Source organism: Amblyomma maculatum, chromosome 6, assembly GCF_055883805.1.
Source record: "Amblyomma maculatum isolate TAMU_Amacu chromosome 6, ASM5588380v1, whole genome shotgun sequence".
NCBI lineage: Eukaryota > Metazoa > Arthropoda > Arachnida > Ixodida > Ixodidae > Amblyomma > Amblyomma maculatum.
Genome location: NC_139349.1, coordinates 99,709,057 through 99,735,521, shown reverse-complemented (window position 1 = coordinate 99,735,521; position 26,465 = coordinate 99,709,057). Strand labels below are relative to the sequence as shown.

General features: G+C 46.6%; 1 protein-coding gene across 1 annotated transcript in view; it reads left to right on the top strand.

Moving 5' to 3' along the window:
* The window catches only part of LOC146186401 (thrombospondin type-1 domain-containing protein 7A-like), a 119,546-nt gene that overhangs the window by 7,158 nt on the left and 85,923 nt on the right, over nt 1-26,465 (top strand). The window contains 7 exon segments of the mRNA XM_084608040.1: nt 661-891; nt 6,653-6,839; nt 10,323-10,545; nt 12,744-13,123; nt 13,785-14,054; nt 16,544-16,647; nt 17,083-17,247. Coding sequence (XP_084464166.1) covers nt 661-891; nt 6,653-6,839; nt 10,323-10,545; nt 12,744-13,123; nt 13,785-14,054; nt 16,544-16,647; nt 17,083-17,247 — 1,560 coding nt within the window.

Below are 26,465 nucleotides of genomic sequence, written 5' to 3'. Positions count from 1 at the left end.
TAGCAAAATCTGACGGAATACACCTGCGCGAAGAGAAGCTCGCGTGAAGCTTGCACGCATGCTAGGGCACTCACGCGCTCCTCCTTATCTCGAATCAGGCGAGTCCTCCTTAGATGGTGCCGCGGTGCAGTTTCACCAGCTCCTTCCAATGGAACCGCGTCCTGGACCCTTGCGTCCCTTACATAATGTTGCATGGGACGCTAGCTAATTTGTAAAGCGAAACGCGCTATAATCTTCCTTCTTGCGTTTCTTGCTAGGGGATAAGGGGGACGCCAAGCAACGCCTACCCGTCATCACCTCCTCTCGGTGCTGCGCAATTATATTCTGGCAGTTGCGTGCACCGGAGCGCCTTCGGCGTCGCGAACGCAGGGAAGGGAAAGAGAGCATAGCGCAGCGGTTGGCAATGGCTGGGCACGGTAAAGGAAACATGAGGGAATGCCACGGAGTCACGCGTTTGACACAATGTCCTACGATAACCGAATCGGTGGTTGGCGGAATAGAACAGTCGCTTTCGCCGTTTCATTCGCTCAGCCACAATGCTTAGTTCTTATCTATACGTTTGGGTTTCTCAGCTTGTAGATAAATTCAACGAGGATAATAAAGGGATATGAAAGCTGTCCGCTAGAAACAACTGCCAATGTCTGGTACCTGCCTTTGCAGCGTATCTGTGCAGCGCGAAAGACGGCGACGGCGCCCTATGTCCATCATCGGGGATGGCCGGAGGCCACGCTCTTTCTCCTACTTGGCGCAGCAGCGCCTCCTGGCGGAGGCGTCGGTGTTGGCCGCTGGGATCGAGCCCTCTGCTGACAGCGCTGCTGCTGGCCATCTTCCTCCTGGAGGCTGATGCTGGACGTGCCTCAGCCGCTACAGCACAGCGGATATACCTTCATTGTTATTTATTTTATGGCTGCTTGTAGGCAGCCCTTGTCGCCAATTTTCAAAGGGCCAATCCACACCGCTAACATCACAACCATACTGAAAATTCCTCCCTTGTAAAAAATTGACAAGTCCGCCTCGGTGGTGCAGATGCTATAGGGCGCTCAGCTACAGCCCAAGGATGCGTGATCGAATCACGGCCGCAGCGGCCGCTTGTCGATGGATGCGAAAGGAAGGCGCCAAAAAGCAACTTCGTCCAAATTTCCGGAGCCCTCCAACATGGCGTCTCTCATAGCCCGAGTTTCTTCGGAACGTTAAACCGCGCCCTGTAAACCAACTAAACCAACCAAAAAGAAAGGAAAATATTTTGCACTAGCCTCATTAGCCCCGAATATATATTGCCGGTTGAAAGTGATGCTTCTCCTCTCTTTTTAATTCAAGCAACGCCGGCGAACGAGAGAAAGAAAAAACAAGAAAACATCCATACGGAGCCCCACAACGTCCCTTCCTATAAAGCCCCTGCTCTATCGCCTCCAGCCCGCATAACATGGAAGCGTCCAATGAGGGGGCGCGCCCAGCAAATCGCAGTGACGTCATTGGGATGTTTGCGTGCGGAGATGCATCGCCGAAATCGGTTGCGAGCGGTAGCAGGGAGCGGTTTTTCAAAACTATTTGTAAATTGTAGTGTCCACGCAAAGCTTTCAAGTTTGACTTAAATACTCAAAAATACCAACTCTGTGCATTTCTTGCATTATAATGTTACCGCAAGCAACATTTCAGGGCTCCTTTTAGCGTACATGTACAGGGTGCCCCATGCGCTGTTGTGCCGAAGGGGATGGGCACGTAGCTCTCGTCACCCGTTTCTTGATCGAGAGCTACCGAGTCAGCATCGAATATATTGTTACGGGGGTAGTTCAGCTTGAGGTTTCAGAGAGCGGAGACGGGAGACAAGGCTTTCACAGAACAGGCCTTTCCTGAAGGCACCAGCCGACACTGCTCGAACGTCTTCGCCCAAAACTACTCAGATCCTTCTTTTTCCTTCTTATGCGCATATCAGCGCATGCATCGCCTAACGTAACAATATTAACAAAGACTTCTTTATACACTATTTACAGGGCATTATTTACAGTACAAGAACGGTTCCTGAGCCGGAAGCTACTAGCCATACACAACTGTAGTCGCACAGCCATGGCCACAGAGAGTGTACGACGCGGTCCCTTGCGGGCGGCACTCTACTCGATGAACGACCGCGAAGATCTCGTTCTCCAGCGTCAGTGCGCTCGCTTCATAGTCTGGGAAGCTGATGGCACTCAAATGGTCTAATCCGAAGCCAGCATGTGAGCAGAGCCCGAGAGGTCCAATCTGCGAGCACGCTGATCGCCCGTTCCAAATGTGCCGCGCTGACAAGGCGACTCGCCTCTAGGGTACTGACATCAAGTTGTCAGAAATTTTAAGGCAAAAGCCGTTAATCGCTCATGACTCGCCAGCGTGTCTATCTTTGCGTCCGCGAGAAGCACCCCGCTTTGCCGAATTCCACGGAAGACCGCAGAATGCCACTTGTCAATCACCCTGATGGATCATCAAAAATATAAAAACCCTGTCTCGAAAGGTAATCGAACCTTCATCCCTCTATTCCCCAGTCGAGCGCTTTCCCGAACTGCGCCATGCCCGAGATCGTGAAACGCACATCGTAATTTTCCATGTCTACCGTGAGGATAGCAGCGGGATTTCTCGAGTGACAGACGCTGCGCCCTTCCTTTCTTTTAAGCCAATTATGGAATGCCGGTGAACTTTGATACGTTCAACGGAACGCTGCTTGTCTTCGAAAAGGGGTGTGTGATGTACCGTGTGTAGCAGTAACGTTCAAGCTTTCGCATTTCTCCACTACAATTTTTCCAGTGCTCTCAAGATTTTGCGGGCAATGCGCCGATGCCCTGTGCAGCAGCATCAGATCTTGCAAAGGGGTGTTCAAAAGAGAAACATGAGATTCGGTCGAGCGGCTTGCTTGCGCGTAATTCTAGCGGCTTGCCCGGGCACAACAGCACCCATCTTTTTGCACGCAACGCAAGCTTTGGCAAGCATCGTAAACGGCACTGATTAGGCGCCCGCAGAATGACATGAGTGGTGGCTGAAAAGGAGAAAGTGTAAATTGGAAATCAGAAGGGTAAGTTATGAGCGCTGAGTGTAAAAAAAATCACGGTCGTGCCTCTGACAGTCGGTTTGTCTGACGTTACGAGAACACAGCCATGGCCGAGCGGGTAGGCGCTTCCTGCCGAAGCTTCTACTTTCTGATGGGAGGTGATAACAGAATCTATCCCTCGTGTACTTGAACTCGCATTTAAGACCCTCTGCCCTCAAGCTGTGCAAGCGCGTTCGTTTGTGGCTTGTTTAAAGTAGGGTTTAACCACGCGGAGACCTTGCAGGCCAATCTTACAATCGACAATCAATCCAAAGAACTGCGACGTCGTCTCCCAACAACTCCCCGCTCTGCTTACATTGCGGCGATGCAGGACAACATTCTTTGTTACTGGGAATACAGGTGAATCGGCCTGAGTTTTTTGCGCCCAATGAGCATGCCCCGGCCGGAGACCAAAGAAAATCAAGGAATGCCTGCGCTAAGGTTATTTTAATTCATAAGCAAAGAAACGTAAACGCGGCCCTTCCTCAGAGGGTCAAAGGCCATGGATTAGGTGTTTTCCTCTTACCCCTCCTCGTCCTTACAGCTGGGGCCGCGCGTACGCCGCTTTCTGTGGCTCCAGTTTTTCTTTTGTCGTCAGTGGAGAGGATAATATTTTTACATGGACAACTTGACGCCCATGTGGTCAACATATCGGCACCTAGCATTGCCAGAGGGCGCATGACTAAAGAAGGAAGGACGACGAAGGTGGTAGGACGACAAGGTGTCGCTCGCGCTTGCGCGTCTGCGCTGTTTTCAGCCGTTGTGTCTGGGCTGATCCAGCTTGGCAGTGTCTCGAGTCACCGAGGACGTGATGTTCTAGTGGAGGTGATAGGTAAAACGATCGCCTATGCAAGTGACATCATCTGGAAGACGTCACGCCAGCCCTGTACTATTTGACACATCAATGCATCGCCTCAGTCTACTGTTGCAGGGACTGCATCCATAGCTTCAGCCATTAGCCACCCCCATGAGATCCGGTGTCTTTACATAGCAATGTCGCCGGCTTTACGCCGGCCTGTAAACTACACATTTGCAGACTTCTGGGGTACCGAAGTCTTTCCATGGGGATCTCTTTGAGGACGTGGAGGACAGTTTCCTCAAGGTTGAAAGTGTCGCTGCTTTCAACCAGTGGGAAGACGCTGCTAAAACTAAGGAACGTCTACTTCAGACTCGGGATTGGCTCCCGTACACGGCTGTACGGCGGTGAATACCTGCTGCAGGATTTGTGACCCGCGTCGCCGCTATCGCATCCGTTTTTCGCACTATTGCTCGTTTTGTACGGGTATTCGCAAGTGTATAGAATATTAAGAAAAATAATCCACTCATAATGAATTTGGTTTATCACTGTTCGGTTCAGCAGAAAATGTGCGTTTATTCCAATGAATTCGGTAGCCGGGCTAGAGTAATCGTGTTCAGTTCGGCTTGAGAAGAAAATCTACAGTAAATGAACATGAATATCTCTTCAGTTTGTATATGGAACGTGGTTTTGGGCATAGACGTTCTGAGTGCGTGAAAAGCGAGCGATCACTGGCCTTCGGTTGAAACTTACTGAGCCATCGACGGACAAATTCATACTTCTTATGACACCTCTTAAGCATTACATTGCTCTAAATGCATTTGATGGAGAATTGAGCATGCCATCCTAATCGAGAGAAAGCGTCTCCGTTGGTACCTAGGACTCGGCATCGCAAGAGGCGACGCCGTTTCCAGAATAGACCAGCTCAAGTGGTGGTGACGAATTTCAACGAAGAATACCGACATCTTAACAAGCGCATTCCAATTGAGTTTTTGCGCGAGCTAGAAGACATCCGAGAGGTCTTCGCCCACCCGATGAACCAGCAGGAGGTGTAACTAGCCAAGTTGATCAGCTCACCTTAGAGATCATCCAGCAACATCTCTTTGAGCGCACAAGACCATAAGGTGTTTTAGAAAAAAAAAAGGCTCATATTTGTATCAGCGACACTGCTGTGTATTTGAAGCGGAGAGCATAACAATTCTAAGCCATACGTGTGTTCAATGGCTAGATGCGGTAAGACCAGGTCTGTACTCTTCTTCAAAGCTGCATCTATTGCTTTTCGTCATCATCGGGTGTGTGATAAACATAACATCGATTTCCAAGCCCTGGATCTTTCCTAGCAATTAATTACTCCCGTCATCTCCGCCATAGTCTTTAGCCTGTACCGTTGCGAAGTTGACGAAATCCTTCGCGATGATATCATTCAGGTTTTGAGGAGTCGCTGGACACCACTGATCAGTTTGGTTGTAAAAAAGGATGCTACACTACGGCAGGGCTTCAGTTACCACCGCTTGAACAACAAAGCGAAGAAGGCTGGCTGTACCTTTCCCACGTATCAATGGGAGGATGAACCGGCTCTGCAACGACAACTACTTTTGAATGATGCACCTCAAGACATGCTACTTGTAAACTGAGGTCCATGAAAGAGATCGCGAGAAAATAGCATTAATCTCCCCGAAGTATATTTTCAATTTCATGGCGAAGCATTCAGAACAGAGCGAATGGTGTCGTTCCAGTAAGTAGGGAATGCGAGTCCAGCATCATCGTGGTGGCAGAATTGTCTTGTGCACATAAATGACGGCATCTTCTGTAAGTCGGTAAGATTTTAAAAGGGAGGACAATGTGGCAGTATATAACATTCCCACATAGTTGCGGTTGTGCCAGTCTACGCTTGCTTTATCTTTATGCTATGCTCGTTTGACAATAATTTACCTAATTTCGTCATCTTTACCCTAATCATTTTGCTCGGAGAAAAACGTCTGTTTCGAAGGCAATCGCAACGCTAAGTACCCTTCCAATATTTATAGAAACGAATAACATTTTCGCGAATCATATGACGTTTTAAATGTGTAGCACAAAAAAAAAAAGAAAACTGGGATGATTTTCACCTTTTTCAAATATCAGCATTCTTTGCGAGCCTGCATGGGTGTACTGTGTGCGAAAATGTTGTAAAAGACAGAAGGGTACCGCTCTTAATCTCACGTAAATATTCCTCCCAGTTCCATTGGTGTCCGCATTGACAAACGTTCTGCATCACACGGGTGATGCCCGTCTCACAAAATCTAAAATGACAAATATATGCGAGAAGTATCTCTTTCAGCGGGAATTCGTTGAAGTTATTAAGCTAAGCTCTTAATTGCGTATGGAAATTTCGCTTATGCGAGGCGGTGTGGTGAACAGATTTTCCTTTTTTTTGTGTGATCGCTGGCCTGGGCTGAGTTGAGAGGGAGAGGTAAGCTCGTTTCCGTTCGCCCATATGCTCGGTTCTATTGAAGGTAACTTTTAAAGTTTGCGTCATGGAGACGATTGATCGGATACCTACTGCTCGCTGCGAATTTTATAGTCGTAGTAAATAGCTTTTATGAGCTTTTAATGTTCTCAGTTTCCATTGTATACGGAAAATAAACCTTAATTTCATCTCGCTGCCAATGTTTACGACATCAGTTTTCCATCTCTAAAACTGATGTGCCAATGACTTCGAAGTCGCCTAATATATTATTCTGTTAAACAGAAAGGTCTAATTCTAGTCAGAGCATCCAGTGTCTTCACAAACGAGTTCCCGTCGTCGGCGCTGAATGCAGGTCCTTGGCATCCCTGCGTGCCGGAAGAGGGCAGCTGTGGTCGTGGATGGCGGGCCAGAACTGTGCGATGCATGGACATGCAGGGTCACACCCTTCCGGACAGGTACTGCCGCCATCACGTCAGGCCTCATCTCTTGCAGTCATGCCTTAGAGTGTGCAAAGACGACGAGGTCCGGCAATCATTCAGGTGAGCGTTCCTCTTTGGTGGTCACTGCGAAGGTCAGGGCTTGAGATTCCAAATGATTGTAGCATCCTATCTTGTCATGCCGAGGACCGTCCTAACCTACGGATTTGTTGATCTCCTATTTGTGATTGTAAATGACGAAGTGTTCTCCTGTCGCTCATGTAATTTGAAGTAATGCGGGAAACACACCTTTCTCCTCGTGTGATCATGCCTGTTTTTGTTTTTTTTTGTTTTTTTTTTTTGGCAGAGGGGAGGGGGTAAACTGGTCTTGGTATATATGTTATCACACCAGTCCACATGTTCCTTCTTACTTATATGTCAGTCAATCTTGCAAAAGATACTGGTCGCAACATCAGTAATTAACTAACTACGGAAAGACGAGATGTCAATTTTCATTGCATAATATTACCGCATAATTGCCGGACAAAAATATGCAAATTTCGTACAAATTGTCACAATTAATGAAAATAGGTACATCGAAATGTCGTGATGTGCAAGCATCCGACAATTCCTGCAGTGAGTTCCTTGTTCTAACGTTAATGTTGGGCTTGAAAGTTACTTGTTATACCTGTTATTACTCTTGCAAAATTTTTCTCATCAAAATTTGCCGTACGATGCTACCCCGCGGTCACTACTGAGAAGCATTATTGATTGTGTTCGTTATATGACATAAAATATAATCTTATATACAAATTAGTAGAACGCTCAGGCTCCGCCTAAAGGCTCCGCTCAGGGGTCGAAGCGATACCATAACCGGACCCACTCGCAGTGCGTTCTCATTCGTTTCTCCTGCTCCAAGCCGCACAGCAGCCTACTACTCATGATACAGCACTGTTATGTGTCCATAGTACGGATTTGTTGCGACACGTAATTCGGCTCACTTTTGGCGCAAGGCGTCTGCCTCCCTCGCTCGGTACTCAGCCTCTTCAGTCGGCTTTTGGTCATGGCCTGCTTTTGCCACTTGGCATCCGCTCCCTCATTCGGTAGTAAGTGTATTCAGCCCGCTTCTGGCGCATGGCTTTGGCCGCCCTAGTTAGCTAGTCAGTATCTTCGGCCCGCTTGCCCCGCGTTGCCTCCACCAGCTCACGATCATCTGCGTCTGGCACACGTTTCTGTCGTGTAGCCTCCGCCTCTCGTGTCCGCATCTCACCATTTTCGTGCCGCCTTACCCTCATCACGTCTGCTTGCCTAGCCTTCGTCTCCGCCTTCTCGGCTTCAGACTTGCTTCGCGTACCTCGCCGCCAAGGACCAGACGTACCGTATTGCCAAAAGTAACCCGGCTGCATGTTTTGCTTCTCGCTTGTATTCTAAAGCCAACATGGATTCCCTGAGGATCACAACTTGGTAAGAGGTGAGGACAAGAGCTCGCCTTTGCTTTGCAGATTTACAGCTTCGGAAGTGGTACGAATTCTCTGCTAACACGATTGAGAAGCAGAACATGCACTCTGGTTACTTTTGACAAAGACGATACATGCACCGCCCGCACTTGTAGAAGGCTGCCGAGCAGGAGCAGGCATAGACGCACCATCCGAATGCACTTGTAAACGACTAAGACGACTCATATGAACGTCCCGCACACTTAGTCGACAGTGTATCCATCACAACTGTAATTACAAAAACGCGTCCGTTCTGTGGGTATTAAAATTTGCGCAGCCAGCATATAGTGCGGATGCTTGGCCAGCCGACCGGTAATCATATGAGCTGGTGGCACAAGAGTGCGGGAAGAGTGCAAAGCGTGGCTGGCGAGCAACATGGTGGCGCGATCTTCCCTAAATAATTCGTACTAGGTGGATTTCTCGTTAGCGGCGACATGACATCGCGACCAAATTGCATGTTAGCAAAGTGCAAAGTGTACGGAAGTGTACTGTGTTAAAGGCTTAATTTCTTTTAGTGCGTAATAGTTCCTTTCTAATTACATACAGCGTACGGCAAAGCTTGCACATGACACTCTTTTACTCGAGCGAAACAGTGTAGAATATACTAAGAGTATGCTGTTCATGGGAGTATATATCTGTTTACTTTTTACAGAGAGAAGCTCTATAGGGATCTTGTTTATAGCATGTTGCCGATGGCTATCTATCTCTTGAAATACTGTATGTGCGCCGCTAATGATGTTTTGAAAACAGTTAAAATGATGCCTGTTAGGCCCTCTCTCAATCCATTCTTTTTTTCAACTTCATAGTGACACACACCCCGGAAAAGGCTCCAGGATAAAGGAATATTTGTTCGTTGGACGGTAAACTGTCTTCTTTATTGGAAGCCAGAAACAGTCGATCATATTTTTCACGATTGTTGAGATGTCGTTTTGCACTTTAAAGAAACAACTACCAGTAACGCCACATGGTATCCGTTTCCTACCCGTGAATGACGTTAGGAGCGTGCCTTACATGTTCATGATCCTGAGTTTGCATCCCATGTGGAAAACGGGTATGGCTATGCACCACGGGGATGTTGACATTTTATATATAACAGTTAGCTTTATTGAGAGTGTCATATATGTTCGTGAAGTTTCCAAAGCTCAAAAAGGGCCACCATCATGGTGATCTGTGTTAGATGAGTGGGCTTCTTTCGAGCGCTTTAGTAATGTAACAGCCACTGCGTGGTTGTTGATTTTAGAATGTCTCTTTATGATTATCTGTTCGGCTGTGGGAGTGAGTCGGCAATAAATAAAGAAGTTTGATGTATCGGTAGCGTGCTTGACTCGTAATCACACGGCTGCCGGGGATTGGATCCCGGTATGCTCGGAATACTTTTTAAACTTCCATTTCTCTCAGTCATTGTCGATATTCGCGTTACAACGCTCAACATGATAAAGAACACCAGATGATTGAAATTTCCGAAGTCCTCCACTACGAGGCCTCTTATAGCCTGAGTAGCTTTGGGACGTTAAACCCTAGAAACCAACCAAACAATTAAGGCAACAACGCCGACACCGGCTTTTTTGCGACACGTGTACGCTATCACGTAAAACGTGAAGGAAGCCAAATTAAATTCTTTTCAGTAATCTCAGCTAGGTGCGGCACTCTGTTAGGGAAAGCTACGAGTTTGCTTTGTGTATACGCAGCGCTTTGGAAGTATGTATGGTATGGCACCTGGAATTTCACGTTGCCAAACAACCTGGAGTTCCTTAGCCCGCAGCGACAGCGCATGACGCGCGGGCCCATAGCATTAATTTGCCTCCGTTGAAATGAGGCCGCCGCGACCGGGTTTGTACCCACGTGCTGTGGCTAAGCAGTCGAATACATAATTGCTGAGCCACTGCACGGGGCTTGCCTTTCAACAACAGCCCTGGATCCGTTTCATTCGCCAACAAATTAATCTGATATCGTTCACTCATATGAGAGCACCGAAGGTAAGGGACACGAAAAGCAGGTAGTTGCTATAAGAACATCCATTCTATATACTCTTTTGTTGACAGATAGTTTATTCCAAGGCCACACTACATGACACTCTCCTATATGTCACGCCATTCGTTCCCGTTTATAGATGGCAAGTGGGAGAGTGGAGTGCCTGCGAAGCGGTCAACGGAAGGCCGCACCCACGCAGTCAGTGCAGGCTCGAAGCGCGGCATGTTGCGGGTATCGCCAGACGCAACGTGAGCTGCGTTTCCGCGCTTGATGCCGGTTCCCCCCGGGTTTTGGACACCGCAGCCTGCGTTCACCTGCCGCAGCCACTCAGAGAGATGCCTTGCGCTATCAGCTGTCCGCAGGTAGGTTTATGAAGGCCGTGCCAACACCATGGCTCTGTTACAAGTAAACTCAGTGATTGGTTAGAACTAGGCTAAGACGTGTCTAGTATGCAAGCTCGCATGAAGGTAGCGTGCTTCTGAACATACATGGAGGTAATATAATGTAGAGGGCACGATACGGCATTTTTATCGCCTACAAATTAAAGGCATACGATTGAAGGCCATAACTGAGAACTCATGTAATGTTTCCAAGCTTTGGAGAGTATGTCATAACGGCTGCAAATAGTTTTATAGATCTGAATCGAGTAATTAAACTTCTTTAGAAATGCTATTTACAGTATTAACAGAGCGTCACGGAGATTAGTGTGGTGACACAGCGTCGTTACATGCATTCGGGAGCATTAGTTATTTGATTGTGGCATGCACGCACTAGAAACCGAACATTCTGTAATGTTATTGCCTCTTATGACAGTATGCCAATGAGTATCTGTGAGACAATAAGTATAGAAACTAATTGGTTAGTGGGTGAGTGAGTTGCAAAGTAGAAGTACGCGAGCGAGGATCCTTAAGGCAAACCATGGACGGAAGCAGTCAAGGTTTTCGAAACATACCCATAAATGAGGAGCTTAAATGCCCTCCCCAAATCCTCCTGGTGGGATCTATCTGTGCTCTAGTTCTGAAATGAGATCTGCTGGGCTGGAGGAAGCTTAGACTACTTTGCAGTTCAGTTTAGATATCCTGCTCGCGTGATAATAGCGTTCTGTAACTAAGAAAACGGTTTAACCACATCTCTTTGGCTATGTCTACTACAGAATGCATACCGAGGATCAGAATTTAATCACAATACATCGCTTTCTAGCCACTCTTCACTGAACCTAAAGGGGCATCCTTGATAAGATAGTACATATTCGTGAGAATAGGATATTAGTTATACTGATAGCGTATGAAACCTGTAGTATGAGTTGTGTGACATGTAGCGCTTTGTCGTCGCTCTTGTTGCTGCTTTGAAATTGCGATTTGAGACTGTGCATGAGCTTTCACTCTTGGTAGGTGTCCATGTTCCTGCAATGTAACACAATGACTCAACGCCAGCTGCAACGCGCTTTGGATTACAATGTTTCATATTCATACATGGCAGCACTTTTGTTTTGCCGAAGGGACGTAACTTTAATGATCCTAAGCAGTTTATATCCTACTGCGACTTGATATTATTTGTGCTCCCACAGCCGTAAAGCTGAGCACTTCGCTCGGTGGGGGTGACTGGCAAGCGTTCTCGGCGGTTGTCGAAGATGCATAAGGCCAACGTTCTTTGTGGCACGTCACACGGCAAGCATTAGAACATTGCAATCATGCTGTAAATTGCAGCAACAGTTTAGAAAGGCTCTAGTTTGTTCCGAGCAGTCTGGCTTCCTTTTGCTTAACAACATTGTGATTAGTCTGCATGATGCCGACGACAAAGAAGGGACATTTTCAAAGAGAGCTGAAAAGAAGCAACGTATCTACACACTTGCGTTTCACTTGATCTCACCAAGCCTCTCCATAAGTCAGTACAACGCTTACCGGACTGCAAATAAAATTCATAGTTGCTGCCACGAGAGCCTTATTGAGGCAAACTTAAGCACCCGCGTGCTGTGCGATGCAATACACTCTAAATATTCCTACGTGGTCAAAATAAACCCAAACCCTCCACTACGGTACCAATGACAGCCTGAATAATTTCGGGACGTCAACTCCACGGTGCAATCAAGAAAACAAAAGAAAATAGCATGAATGCTGTACTCTTATAAAGAAATGTTATTTTAAAGTATCGGTGCTACCAGAGAAGATACTTGTTTCAGCAGTTACAGGTTTCAGCCTCTTTTGGTTAACTGTCAAGAAACCAGCATCGCTTTAACTAGCAGATTCGTCAGCAGGAGCATCCCCACCACCAGTGTCGAGTCGACCTAAAGAACCAGGAAACGACCTCGAACAGGCCGACCTTGCTAACCGGCTGCCATGTTTTTCACTGAATTTTCACTACAGAATTTTTGTAGAACCGCTCAGTTTACAGCAATTCAATCACTCTTCGAATCCGACGTTCAAATGGCAAGGGGGTAGCTTGCAAATGTCACGACGTACGCACGCATAGTAGATATATACACATGCATGCCTCCCCTGTGCTATTGCTGCTATACTAAAGCTTTATTTATTTAATGAATGACTTTCCTTTTGGCACACAGGACTGCATTGTCACTCCATTCGAGCCCTGGCCGGAGTGTCACATTAGCCGTTGCAACACTCACAGCGTCAGTAGACGGCGCATAGTGCTCGTGGGTCCATCGAACGGTGGTGCCGAGTGTCCCGCGCTTTCCGAGACCAAGCAATGCCAGACCCGACCGGACTGCCGCAAGCGCAAGTCACGTAGGGAAGCGCCCGCGAATTACGTGCTTAGGACTGGGCCCTGGAGCGAATGCCGAAGTGACTACTCTGCTGAGCAGCAGAATATGCAAGGGACTCAGGCAGGTATGGATCTTCCAATCGCATTCCGGCAACCGCAAGTGGGCACACGCCGAAGGACGGTTTCCTGCCTCGACAGCACTGGAGTCCAAGTGCCAATCGGGTAAGATGTATGTTGTCAGCCTATGAAACGAGAATGAGTTTTGAGGCTTAGTCGAAAATAAGATGTACATCTGGGCAGTTTTTTTTTTAAATTCGCTAGCATGGAACTGGGAGGTAGTTGATAGCCTAATTCTGATTATTTTACGCAATACTGAACCTCTAAGGCCGTGGCAAGGTTTTTAAGTCTCACCTTGCCACAACACTTGGAAATGAAAGTACTTCAAATATAATCATTGCGCGACACTACATGAGACGTCAACTTATTATTACACGATGTCCCTGTCAACCAACTTGGCATGAGTTGATAGTATGAACATAGCAAACATTAGTCCAGCTGAAGTTTGAAACCTTCGACTATGCATACAGTGCTTCATTTTCGAACACTGCAGGGATCAATTCTGCCGACGGCGACAGTACATGTATCTCAGTTACAAAGTGTGGCCATGCAAAAGAGATAATTCAGCATCTTTATGGTTTTCATACCCTGAAGAAAAAAAAAACGGTAGCCGTGTTCACACGTGCTCGCAGCAGATTCTTTTACTGCAGCAAAATTACATTTTTGGCGTCACTGCCCTAACGACATGCCTGCTCAAAGTTTGACAGTGCCGAATATCGTGCCCTCTTAACAAAGAAATTCAAGTGACCCCTGCCAACGCTCGCAGGAAGTGTCGTCGCAGTGACGGACAGCAGCTCCCTCTCCCCCATGACGTCGAGTCATGTGTCGTGCCCGTCGACTGCGGCGTGTCACCGTGGTCTCCCTGGCACGTTGAGCGCGAGGGCTGTCAGTTGGACAGCGGTGAAACATGGGCTGGCAGCCAGCGTCTCATGCGCCGGCTGCGCTACGTGCAGCAGCTGCCATATGGAGCCGGGAAACCTTGCCCGCCACTTGTGGAGATGGCCATTCAAGTGGACCGCTTGCCCCTTTGTTCTAGGTGCGAATGAACTGCGTTCGCAGCGCTGCCGATGGACTGACTACTTTAATATCCTTGAAGAGAAACGCTGCAAGAGAAAACGCGCGGGCTGTCTTAGGCATGCGAGGACAACTAAACTTAGCGTTGTCGAGAATTAAAGTTGCTTCAATACTCAATTTCGATGGGTGTCTTATGAAATTGTTTCAAAAGTTCGGCGGGATTTCACACAAACGAGCTAATAATTCGTGGCCGTAATTGTAGAGACGAGGGGCAAATTTTCAACAAAATAAGCGGTATATTGTATGTAGTAAATTTTGCCTTGTGGTAATGACACCTCCCCGCCTAACTTGGGTAGTCTGTGACTCGTCCATCTGAACTCAGTGATTTTGTTTAGCTCTCATAATACATACCATGCGATGCCGGATGGGTGTTTGGAGCCATTGTAAATGACAATTCCATTCTGCAACCCCTCGCCAGTTTATGTAAGCATTTTGTTTTGCTAACGAAAAAAAAATCAAAACAAGGAAGCCTGTTTTTCAGTATCAGTAACATTCGTAACAAAAGAACGCCAGGTCTGCCATCAAACCGAAAACATGTTCTTCAGAATTAATGGAAAATATTTTGGCATAGGCCGCAAATTTCGCACACAAGGCCTAGAATGAATTTTTCAGCATACAAGCCTTTATCGCCGGCAAAAGGTGGCAGAAAAATCAGAAAATACGATACAAAATGCGCACGTCGTAATAAATGCAGAAAAAACCCTGAAGTGATTGAATTTGTGGTAATGCCTCATTTTCGGGCGATGCAAGAGCCTACAAATATCTCACGTAATATATTTGCTTGCGTAGGAGCGGTTTTTCCTGCACATGAAGAAAACAGTGTTCCTACAGGCTGAAAAAATAGTCTGGTACCTATAGCATTCGTTTATGACTGGGATCCCACTTTCCGGCTTAGGTCACATAAATTATTCCCTTTCGGGTGTACCGTTCTGCTTGCTCCTAGAGGGTAGCTACATCATTTACGAATAGAGCAGCACGGAGGCCTTGTCATTCGCACTAGCATTAAACTAGAAGCACTGGACAAGACACATAAAGACATCAGAATACTGATCTTCTGTGAGCCTCCTAGTTTTGAAGTGTTTTGTCCTTAGGGTTACACCCAGCTAAAAAAAAATAAACCTTAGTGACCAGGCTTATAATCGCCCGTTTGCAAAGCCATTAGTTTTAAGAATGAAAGCTTGCGGTACACCTGCGTTCTGGTCGCCATAAAGAGACAAGCATAACATAACATAACATAACATAACATAACATAACATAACATAACATAACATATGCTTGCTTCAAGAAGAACGAATGTGGAATAGCTTTACGGAGAATTTCATTGAACAAGAAATTATCCGTACAGCTATTCCACATTCGTTCTTCTTGAAGCAAGCCTATCAGACTGTGCTTTACAGAAATATGTATACGCTTAAATTTTTTTTACTACCATGGTATGGCAGTGCTTTGTTAGTGTTTGAATCCAGACGCATTTGGGGTTTCGGCAGTTCTTTCTATCCTCGAATACATTTATGTTCGCGCGATGAATCGCTTGCGAGAAATTTCAGTGGTATTTGCTGTTTGCATAACAGGTTGTAGTGAATTTGTGTCGAGTTCATTTATTATTTCCTTGTTGCCTTTCCTGCCACTCTAGCTATCCTTCAGGAGATTGGCGCTGTTCAGTCTCAGGCGCAAATTATAATTAATTATAAACTATTTCCTTCGTGTCTTATCACCATTCGCTCGGAAGACCTCGAGATTTCGCTAACGTATTCAATGCGTGCTGTACCCAGAGAAAAGCTAATAGCCTTACAACATTTGTGCCATACAATAAGCTCTACCTTACTAAATTTGAGCAGGCACGAACGCTGAAGTTAACGAAGCTACAAATTTGGCTTCGTTCTGTGGGGTGCAGAAAGAATGCAGAATAGAGAGGCGTATAGTTCTCGCAGTCTCATGTTGGTAACGAGAGGTGAACACAGAGTTAATTGCAGCTTTTGTATTCACTCTTTATTTATGCATACCTGCTTCAAGCAAATTATGCGCTCCTTTCTAAATGCTTTGTCTATATTTTAATAGTTGTGTTTAGTTACGTATTTACGTTTTTAGAGGTGCACTTCAGAAGCGAATATGTTTAGGTATGTTAGTTCATCGTCGCACTGAAAGCATAGTGTCCTACCAGCAGAGAACAAGGTGTTGAAAAGACATGCTTTTTCTCGCGCACTGTTGTACTACAGGGCGCCAGAGAGCGAACGTCCTTCTTCTGTTTGGCGCCTGAGATCTGCACTTGCGTATCCGCTGTTTCTTGTGTACTTACGGCCTCTATGCTTGAACTGAGACCTATTAGACATCAAATGCTTCAGTGTTTGTCATGAATGAAATTACCCCAAAGTACATACGAGACCCCATGCAAGGATACGGACATTTTAACAGCCTTAACGCTCCTGTTTCGCTATTCTCTCGTGAGCGCAGTTTCAGCTGGGCGACGTCCGAGTGGAGTGCTTGCGTACCGGTGCCTGGTGCAGCCTGCAACGGTGGCACGAGACAGAGGAACGTAACATGCGTCAGAACCAAAGGTGAGTTGCGTAAGCTGCTTTTCAACATATAAAGCTGACGACCGTTTGGTTGTTACGTCGTGGTGTACAATGTGTCAGGGGCAACCGCACGACGGGCTTCCTTTTGTTGCAGCGTAAGTGGAGACTATCGACTGGCACTACTAAAAAGACATGAACGTCGGAAAGATTCGTTTCTGTGCAGGTTTCATACTAATTGTTCAGATGTAGAAGTTGACAATTCATGCACAGGGTTTCTGCTGTCTATTGTCAGTCTTTCGTCGTGCCGTTGTTTGTAGTTGCCGGTGTAAAAGTGCACTCCTGAGCGTTCTTGATGCACTTTATTCAGGGCGAGATGCAACATGAGCCACTATCAGCCTGCAGTTGTAACCTCAAATTGAACGATACGTGTGACTGAAACTCTATAAGAATGCTCATTTGTTACATGTGTGTTGCCAGAGTGGACGCCGGTATCGAGTGAACTGTGTTCCCCTCATCCGCGGCCGCCAGTGCAAGAACAGTGCCGGGTTCCTTGTCCTACGGACTGCCAGGTGTCTCACTGGTCGCCTTGGGGGCAATGTCTCCCTCTCATTCCTGGGTCACGTTTTCCAGAACCCGAAGAAGGCAAGTGCGAATATGGGCGTCTGACAGTCGTGCCTTCTTTTTATGTGCGCCTATTTGTCAGATTGCCGCTGTCAGACCTTGCCGTCAGATTTGTCTATGATATCTAATAGACAAATCTGACGGCAAGGTCCGACAGCGGTCCTAGCTTCTAGAATGCGGTCTGTTCGCACAGTCTTAACCCTATCTTTTTGAGCCTATTCAATTCAATTTCGGCGATGGAACGTATTGATCCATGTGCTCAATGCGAGCCGCTTCTTCAAAAATAACGCAATTTACTAAGTCGAAAAGCAGCAAGTGCCGCCCCCCCCCCCCCCCCCCCCAATATCGAAAAGCAGAAATACTTCACTTCACATTCACTTTACTGGTCAACCGTTTGAGGAAGCATTTTAATATTTACTTTAGAAATCTGACGCGGAATGTCGATGGTGGGCATGGAGTCTAAAGTGGCGTTATCGTTTCGCCAAACCCGATACTCACTGAAACTGTTATTGTCTCGATCAGGCAGCATCAACACTTAATTCTCCTTGTAAATGTAACCGAGAGCTTTTTGTAAAGATATGACGTCTTTTCGTCATCTTCTATTTCGGGACACGATTACTTCTCCGCATTCCTAGGACCATGGCCAGGTGGCCATGTTAACCTTCATGTTTGTCGTTGCCGAGAGTTATCCACTGCTGTATCCGGAGCCTCTCAGAACGTACATGGCATGTTCTGAACGAGCCGGTGCCACCAGCCATGCATGTTGTTGATGGCGTTTGTCTCAAGCCATCAATGGGGAGACCTTAACACTACATTGCAGAGTAGCTATATACAAGCGCTTCTCCATGGACAGAAATTGTGTCGCTGTTATTAGGCATAAAACCTGTCATGAAGCATTTGGATATTATTTCCTACATCTAAATAGCTGCTGAATTTAATTCTGCGCAAGAATAATAATTGCCCTATTATCATTTTTCCTGGCAGTTTCTAAGAGAGATATTTCCCCTTCGCGGTAACTCGGTGGTTAGCTCGTTCGACCGCTGATCGTGAGGACGCAGTATCGGATCTCGGCCGTGGCTGCTGCTTTTCGATGGAGGAGAAAAACAAGGCGCCCGTATACTGTGCTATGCCAGTGCACGTTATAAGCAACCTGAGGTGATGGAAATTTCCGGAGCTATTCAATAGGCCACCCTTCATAGCCTTTGTTGCTTTGGGAAGTTAAACCGCGTAAACTAAACCAAACAATCCTTTCCAGTGTTTGGGCTGATGCCTAAAATTTTCATTTCTTCAATTTCTAACCGTACATATTTTGTTCATGTGTTTCCGCAAATAATAAAAAAAGTGTTTTATTAGCTACGTTACGAAGGTCTGCAATACCGCCAAGGGCGTTAATATATACGCAAAATTTCTTTTTATCCACACATCACCTTGAGGTGGCTGTTTTGATGCGGTAAAGACAAGGTTTCCGGGACATTTAGTCAAAAGCACGCGATTGCTGCTTTCATCAAAAGTAGATCCTTCAGCTATGTTTACTGAAATAAGAATGTTTATTTAGCGATGGGGATATAATCTCTTTCCGCTACTCGATTCAAATTGACGTTGTCGTTACTCGAAAACGTGAGATGCCGCCGTTTTCAATTGAATTTCGATATAGCGTAGGCTCGGGGATCCGCACCCGTTGCACAGCATCTGGCGCACACATTTCACTCGTGGAATGGGCTACTGACGGCGACGCCTGCGTTCCGTTTTTAGTGCGCTCTATGTTTAATATAGCTCCATTTCGAATGTGGGTTGTTCGTTTTTGATTTGCACTTGGCACCCTTGCTACAAAAGCCGACCTAAAATTTGCCCTCGTTTTACCGATAAGCGCCTTAAGCATTGAAAAGGAACTGAGCGGACATTTCCTAACTTCCAGAACAATAAAATTACAAGAGACTTTACGACTAAGGTAGTGAAAGGCGAAAGCCTGAGTGCCGCAATCTGCTACGCAAGTGGGCCTAATTAGTTAGTAATTAAGAAGGTAAGTATTATTTACTTATAATATAATAATCTGTATTTAGTTCATTATTGAATGGCTTAATTAGTCATCGACTGGTATTCAATCAATTAACTCATTATTTAGTAAATAATCATTGATTGACATATGACCATATAAGGCACGCATTCGCGTATACTGTGGTGGGGCTCTGTGATTGGTTGAGACCTCTATGACGTCGTCCCGCCTCGGCCAATCAGAATGCCGCAAAAGCCCATTTTGTTCACGACAGCATGAGCCATTAAAGGCTTTCGCCTTAATATTTTTTTATAGCGGAATGCGCGGACGTACTCTTGGATTCACCAGGAAAGGAGAGCGACACTCTATCCTTTTGTATGAAGCTCAGCTCACTAATAGTCAATCGGTGCATTACCAATACAATCAAATGCCATGTAGTTTTTGATATTTATCGGGCTAGCCAAACATTCCTTTGCGCAATAAAAAAGAGCAGTGAATGGCAATGGCATTATTGACATGCGATAGCGGAGAAAGGTGTACATTGAAGCGAAGTTTCCGCAAATGTTTTCTATATTGTTTCGTCCTAATAGAGCAAGCATGATAAACTTGCGTTCTTGAACTAATTTTTATGAATATTAAAACGCGTTCAACTAAGTGCGCTGTTACAGCGTTTATAAAGGTACAGAATTGCCGCTCTCAACATTATTGCAGTTACGCACAGTCTAGTCTTCGTTCCTGTACCTGTACGTTGAGATAAAAACATAGGTACGTCTTAAAAAGCGAAGCACTTTTCTCGAAGAAAAAACAGCATTCATGCACCACACAGAGGCCTCGAGCAGGACACTTTGATTCAGAGCTCCGAGGTTTCGCTACTGGTGGAATGCGATTATTATCACGGAAAGTCATTACGTATGCCTTTAATCAAGCTGCAGTTATTTTTCACTGGGTGCATTTCAAAAACGCACAACGCATTTTTCTTTTTAAAAAGTGCTTGCCATTAATAAGTTGGTATTGCGACATCTCCCATAACTATACACTCTGCTTTACAGGCAAAATATACACAAAAAGAAACACACAGTGAAATTGGTTAACCAGTTTTTAAATATACGTTAGATTGAATGTATTGTGGTGCCACTGATTGGTGTTCATCAAGGCAGACTACTGAGCCTCCTGCTATTTACCCTGTATGTTACTGACATTGTTAACGTTATTCAGAATGCAAAATTTATTATGTACGAAGATGACTCTAGTATATTCCTATATTCCTAACCGTTCTTGTATTTTTTGTTTTCTGGTAGTAACACCGATAAAGTTTTCTCTGAGTGTAACGACACCATAGTTAAACTGCAGCATAATAATAAATATACGAAAATTAACGAAAGCAAAACAAAAGCTTGTATTTGTCGGTCGAAAAATAAGCCTGTTCTTCCTCATGGTGATAATATTTTACCTTCCATCATGTTGATATTGTTACGAAATAGCGATGGGCAAACCTAACTTATTTACAGGGTAGGCATACGTCGCGGAACAGTCAGGGAACCATCAGATACTAATTCCGCGTGCCTCCGCTCTTCAACTTATTCATCTTCATCCCACTGCTTCTGAGCGACACGTATCAGATGATGTTGATTCTGAGGATGGCGTGAAAGGGACAACGACAAAGAAGGAACATGAAAATAAGAGGACAGGCGCCATTTTTGTGTTCCTTCTTTGTCGTCGTCCATTTCGCACCGTCCTTAGATTCAACATCAACCATGAACCAACTAGCCCAAAGCAATGTACTTCTTGAGCAACGTATCATTTCTTCCGGTTTAGTCAAAGTTTGTCCACGAGCAACTGCATTAATCATCAGGCTGACGGCAAGGTTTTAGGCGGGCGACGTGGGCGACCCCGGTCTTGCGGCTCCGGCGATGACTCGAAGTAACTTTTGAAATAATGTAATTTACGTCGCTGAAGCGCTCGAGGATGTCGAAGGGACTGGAGTACGGGCAGATAAATTTTTGGTAGTGGCCTCGACGGCACTGAGGGGTCTAGAGCCAAACGCAGTCACCACAAGCATAAGTAACCGCGAAGCGGGCATCATCGTAGCGTGCCTGAGTGCTACCTTGTGTGCAGAGAGATCCCAGGTTAGCACGTCGGCGCGCTACCTATTCTCCGAAATGGATGCATAAGGATCGATTTAAAATAGCAAAATAGTGTCGAGAAAGGTATGTGGCGAGCAGGCGCAGAGAAGAACGGTGAATACCCGGTGGTCTCGTGCTGGAAAGTATTATACGCGTAAGTTACAAAAAGCAGCACTGTGTCTCTTTTCTTATGGTCAGTGTCCACGTACGTACATCACCAATATGTTTGTAAAGGGGCGCCTTTATGCGCTTTATTAGGCCGGTCGTCACTGGATAATAGGGTGTAGAGTGCTGATAATCACAGTGACGTAGTCGGAGTAACTCTGATGACATTGGCAATGTACTGACGAGCACGGTCATTGATGATGACTGGAGTGATGCCGTGACGAAGAATGACGGAGTGCAGCAAAAATGTGGAAACGTCTCCTGCTCTGGTAAAAATAAGAGCAGCGGTCTCTACATGTCGTGTGCAGTAGTCGACTCATACAATAATCCAGTGGTGGTCATTTGCAAGTCGATGCCATTTGTCTGAAGTTGGGTATGCGGAGGGCTGGTCGGTTACAGCAGTCCGACTTTGGGGGCTGTTGCGACGCTTGAACAAATGGCACTGGATGCAGCTTGCAATGTACTGCCACACTGCCTAGTACAATTCGGACCAGTAGAATCGTTGCCGTGTTCGGTAGTATGTACGGAAAAAGACCAAATAGCCGGATTCAATATGATCGTGCATGGTGGGAACGACGGCCCCACGAAGGCTTGCAGTGACGACGAGGAGCAGGCGGGCACCCTTTCCGAATAGTTCTTAAAAAGCAAGCCGTCTTGAATAACGAAGAAAGTCCTATAGGCGCAGACGCACGGGCTTGGTCGAAGAATGGTCCATGGTCAGGGTTTCTACGCTGCTCTTGCTCAATTGTCTCAATGCTGGGAAATTCTGTGGAAAGCGCAGATAGACAGTCATCGAGGTCGTCGTCGCTTCTTGCTGTATCCGGTAGAGGGAAGCGAGACAAACAGTCCGTGTCAGCATAGCGGCGCCCACTTTTATGTCAGACAGTAACGTTATACTCCTTCAGGCGCAAGGCCCAACGCGCGATTCGACCAGGTGAATTGCACAGGCCAACAATCCAACACAGAGTGGCGATCAGTGACAATACTGAAATGATGACCATGTAGATTTGGCCGAAAGTTTTGGACCGCAAAAAGGACCGCCAGGCACTCCAACTCCGTTACTAGTTTCCTTCCGCTTTGATCAAAGTTCGGCTTGCATACGCGACAACGTGCTGGGGGCCGTTATGAAGTTGGACAAAGACCGCACCGACGCCTCTGGCATCCGTGTTGATTACTGTAGGTGCCACTGGGTCAAAGTGGCGCAGAACAGGCCCAGATGTGAACAAATGCTTCAGTTGCTGGAAAGCAGACTCACATGCAAACGACCATATAAATGGAGTGTCCTTATGAAGCAGAGAAGTCAAGGGATGGGAAAGTTGAGTGAATCCGTGTATGAAACTACGAAAGTATGGACACAGGCCCTGAAAGAATCGCAGGTGCTTCAAAGTACGTGGTTGTGAGAACACATGCAAGGCAGCTATTTTCTGAGGATCGGGCAGTATGCCGTCATGATCGACAAGCAATCTGAGAACAAGGGTTTGCCGCTCACCAAAATGAAATTTGTTGGAGTTCAGAACCAACCCAGCTTGTGCAATGCAGGTGAGCACAACACTCAGTCGATCGTTATGTTCATGAAAAGTACTGCCGTAAATGATGACGTCGTCAAGGTAACACATGTATACCCCCAACTTATGGCCACACAAGACAGCGTCCATGAACCGCTTAATTGTAGCTGGGACATGGCATAAGCCATAAGGCATCACGTTAAATTCGTACAGCCCGTCCGGTGTAACAAATGCTGTTTTCTCATGGTCCGACGAATGCATAAATATTTGCCTATTGGCAAATACGCCGACTGTAAGCTAACTGACGAGAACTACGACGCAGACTGAAGATAGTCCACAGCGTTGTCTATACGTGGAAGACATCTTTCTTCGTCAAGCAATCAATCGATGGTAGATGACGTAAAAACGCCACGAATTATCCTTCTTGCACACCAATATAACAGGAGTTGCCCATGGACTAGATGACTCTCGAATGACACCTTTCTTGCAGCATGTTGCGTACATCTTCGTTGATTACATTTTGCTCTGCTGGAGACACACGATAAGGTTTGTGTCGGATGGGCGGTGCAGTGCTGGTGTTAATCTGAGGTTACATACGAGAACCTGGCAGCAAAGGGGGAGTAGCTGGCTGAGCGAAGTAGAACAGCGACACATTCTGGGCGAGAACATGATGCAATGCAAGACGCTCTGATGACGGAAGTGATTTGTTGATCATACCGTCGATTCTCGGTCAGAAATCAGTAGCTGTCAGGGCAGGCGTACCCGTTGAGAGAGAATAGATGTGATGAGCGCCATATGCATTAATGCGAACATGCACGCCAAATGGAAGTAAAACAGGCTCATTTGATGCATTCACCATTCACACGTGGGCTGTTCCCTCAGCTTCTGCAACAAGAGCCCTTGGCACCAGTACATTCTTTTTCGCGGCTTTCAGGAAATCTGCTTCAACCAGCAAATAGGAAGTGTCCACGCGATTCTCAGAATAGAGAACTGGAAAAAGGATTCCGGCTCTGGCTGGTTATATAGCACATGACACTGAAAGCTCCGTCGCGGTGGTCGGCTGAACCGTCCACAAAGGCAGCAAGCATATTGCGGCGAAGAGAAATTTCACTAGCACCTCAGTCAAGTGTAGCCCCACATTAACGTAAGACGTCAATACCAAATATGACATCGGGGGGGGGGGGGGGGGGGGGACAGCATGGAGTAATACGACGAACTTCGTCCCAAACTTCTCGCAAGCAGTGACGACTGACACGAAGCAGAGTCAACAGAATGCAGTTTCACCTCCACACCGCTAAAACTAGCAGGCCGATCTCATGTAAGCATAACTTTCCGTCCTAAGCGGTTTTTGAAGGCAAGACTCATCACAAGTATAGCGGCACCAGTGTCTACCAACGCGAGAGTATTATGCCACCAACACACGCAGATACTTTGTTTTTTTTTTTACATAATGACAGGAAGAGGAATTGCTAAAGACGAGCGTTCCGCGACCTCATCTCCATCGGGTGCAGCAGTTAATTTTCCCAAGATGGTGATAGAGAGCGGTGGCATGGCGACGGTGAACGGTGTCATTGAATACGCGATGTGGAACTGCGTTCGGAAGCGGGTGAGTCGTTTCGGAGTGCTGCGTGTCGCAGTTGCCGAAAACGTGGTGGGTTCCAGGGCTCGTAGTCATGGAATGCCATCAAAGTGTGAGCAGATGGACCTGTGTACGAACGGAGATGTTGGTCAGTTGCTCCCGACGCTAGCAGTACCGGGAAATCTGCCCACGACGGCCACAACGGTAACACACCCCATCCGCACGGCGAGTTGTTGGTCCGGGAAGGTTGTTGTTGGGATGATAGTAGTTGAGAGATGCAGGAACGGCGAAGTCGTTTGAAGGGTGGTTGTAGCTTCGCGGCCCTGGTACTTGGTGTTCCACAGAGCGGTTGAAAACAGGCTTTGGAGGGGTCAGCTGCGGGATAGCTGCCGGTACTACGCCGCGGGCGATTCTAGCTCGGTACGGCCCAGGAGGGTGATAATGGAAAACGCAGTGGCTGGAGTGAACATTCATGGTAGACACTGTGGGTGGCAGGGTGTTGGAATTTCTCGGCCAGTTCTTATTGGACAATTCGCCGAATGATAGGCGCCATGTCATCACGGTGGTAGCTCTCCACGCTGGTAACGGTTGGGACCTTGGAAAGACGACCAAACTCGGGGCGATACGTCAGGTCTTTAAGTCTTCAACTATCCTGTAACGATGGATGACGCAACATAAAGTGGCAAGATTTTCTTTCGTAATGAGGAAATTGTGAACATCCTCAGCAATTTCTTTCAGAAGGTGGCTAACTTTAACGTCTTCCATCATGGCATGATGACGCTGCTGCAATGCTTTAGTACTTATATGTAGATGGTGCATCTCTCACCTGGCCGCTGGGCTCGCTGGGCAAGGGTTTGTTCGGCCTTTTTCTTTAGCGACAAAGAGTAGGAGTGCCGAAGCACTCTAAGCTCCTTTATAAAACTGTACAAAGTGGTAAGAGAATTTTTGTCGTTCTCGAACCACCAGAGTGCATTGCCCGTAAGAAAGAAAACAACATTTGCCAGCTGCATGGTCGTGTCCCAGCACTTTTTTTTTTTTATTCGAGGAGTTTGCCATCAGGCATAGTAAAAAGGCAGCGTTGAGTAGGAGGAAACTAGAAGAAAGAGTGCAAACAGGTTTCCTTTAAAGAATCACACAGGTTGCCGATGAACCGATTGTTCAGCGTCCACTTCCTGTAATCACATTCACCATCTCACCTCAGGCCCACTATCCGTAAGTAGCACTGTCTCACGCATGTCGTAGCTGGGCAGGTCCAAAATAGATGCTTCACATCGCGCAGTTCCGGTGAAGCCCCACAATGCGGGCACTTTTCGGTCACTTGTAAGCGTTGGTCACGCCACCGATGACGCACAGAAGGGGTCAGAGGCTCAGAGCCGCTCCTGCCCGAATCCGGCCCACAGATACCTCTTTCTCCCGAGTGAGATTACGGGGGAGAGGGTACGAACACGGAGGAACTAGCGCGCGTGTTCGCTGGCGCGAAGATTCTTTCTCAGAAGCAAGGGACATGAGCGGATCTGGGGGAAGAGGGGAAGGTGGCGGGATGTCTGATGTGTCAAGGTGGGTCATTTTATCCACATGGATATTATGTAGATCGTGAGCATGGCCACGAATCTAGTATGTACGCACAGGACGGGAATATTTTTTACAGAGCTGGTGAATGGATTGTGTAATTTTGAATGTGCGCCAAAGAGCCTTAAGCTGCTTAAGGACGGCTAGGGAGTCAGTGTAAATGTGAACAGTATCAAATGTGGGTTAAAGTGGGAGGAAATTAATTGTGTTCTGTATCGTCTGAAGATCCAATGCAAAGGGGGTGCATGTATACAAGCCATATACTTGCTCACTCGTTGGTAATATGTGAGCCACTCTTCAACACC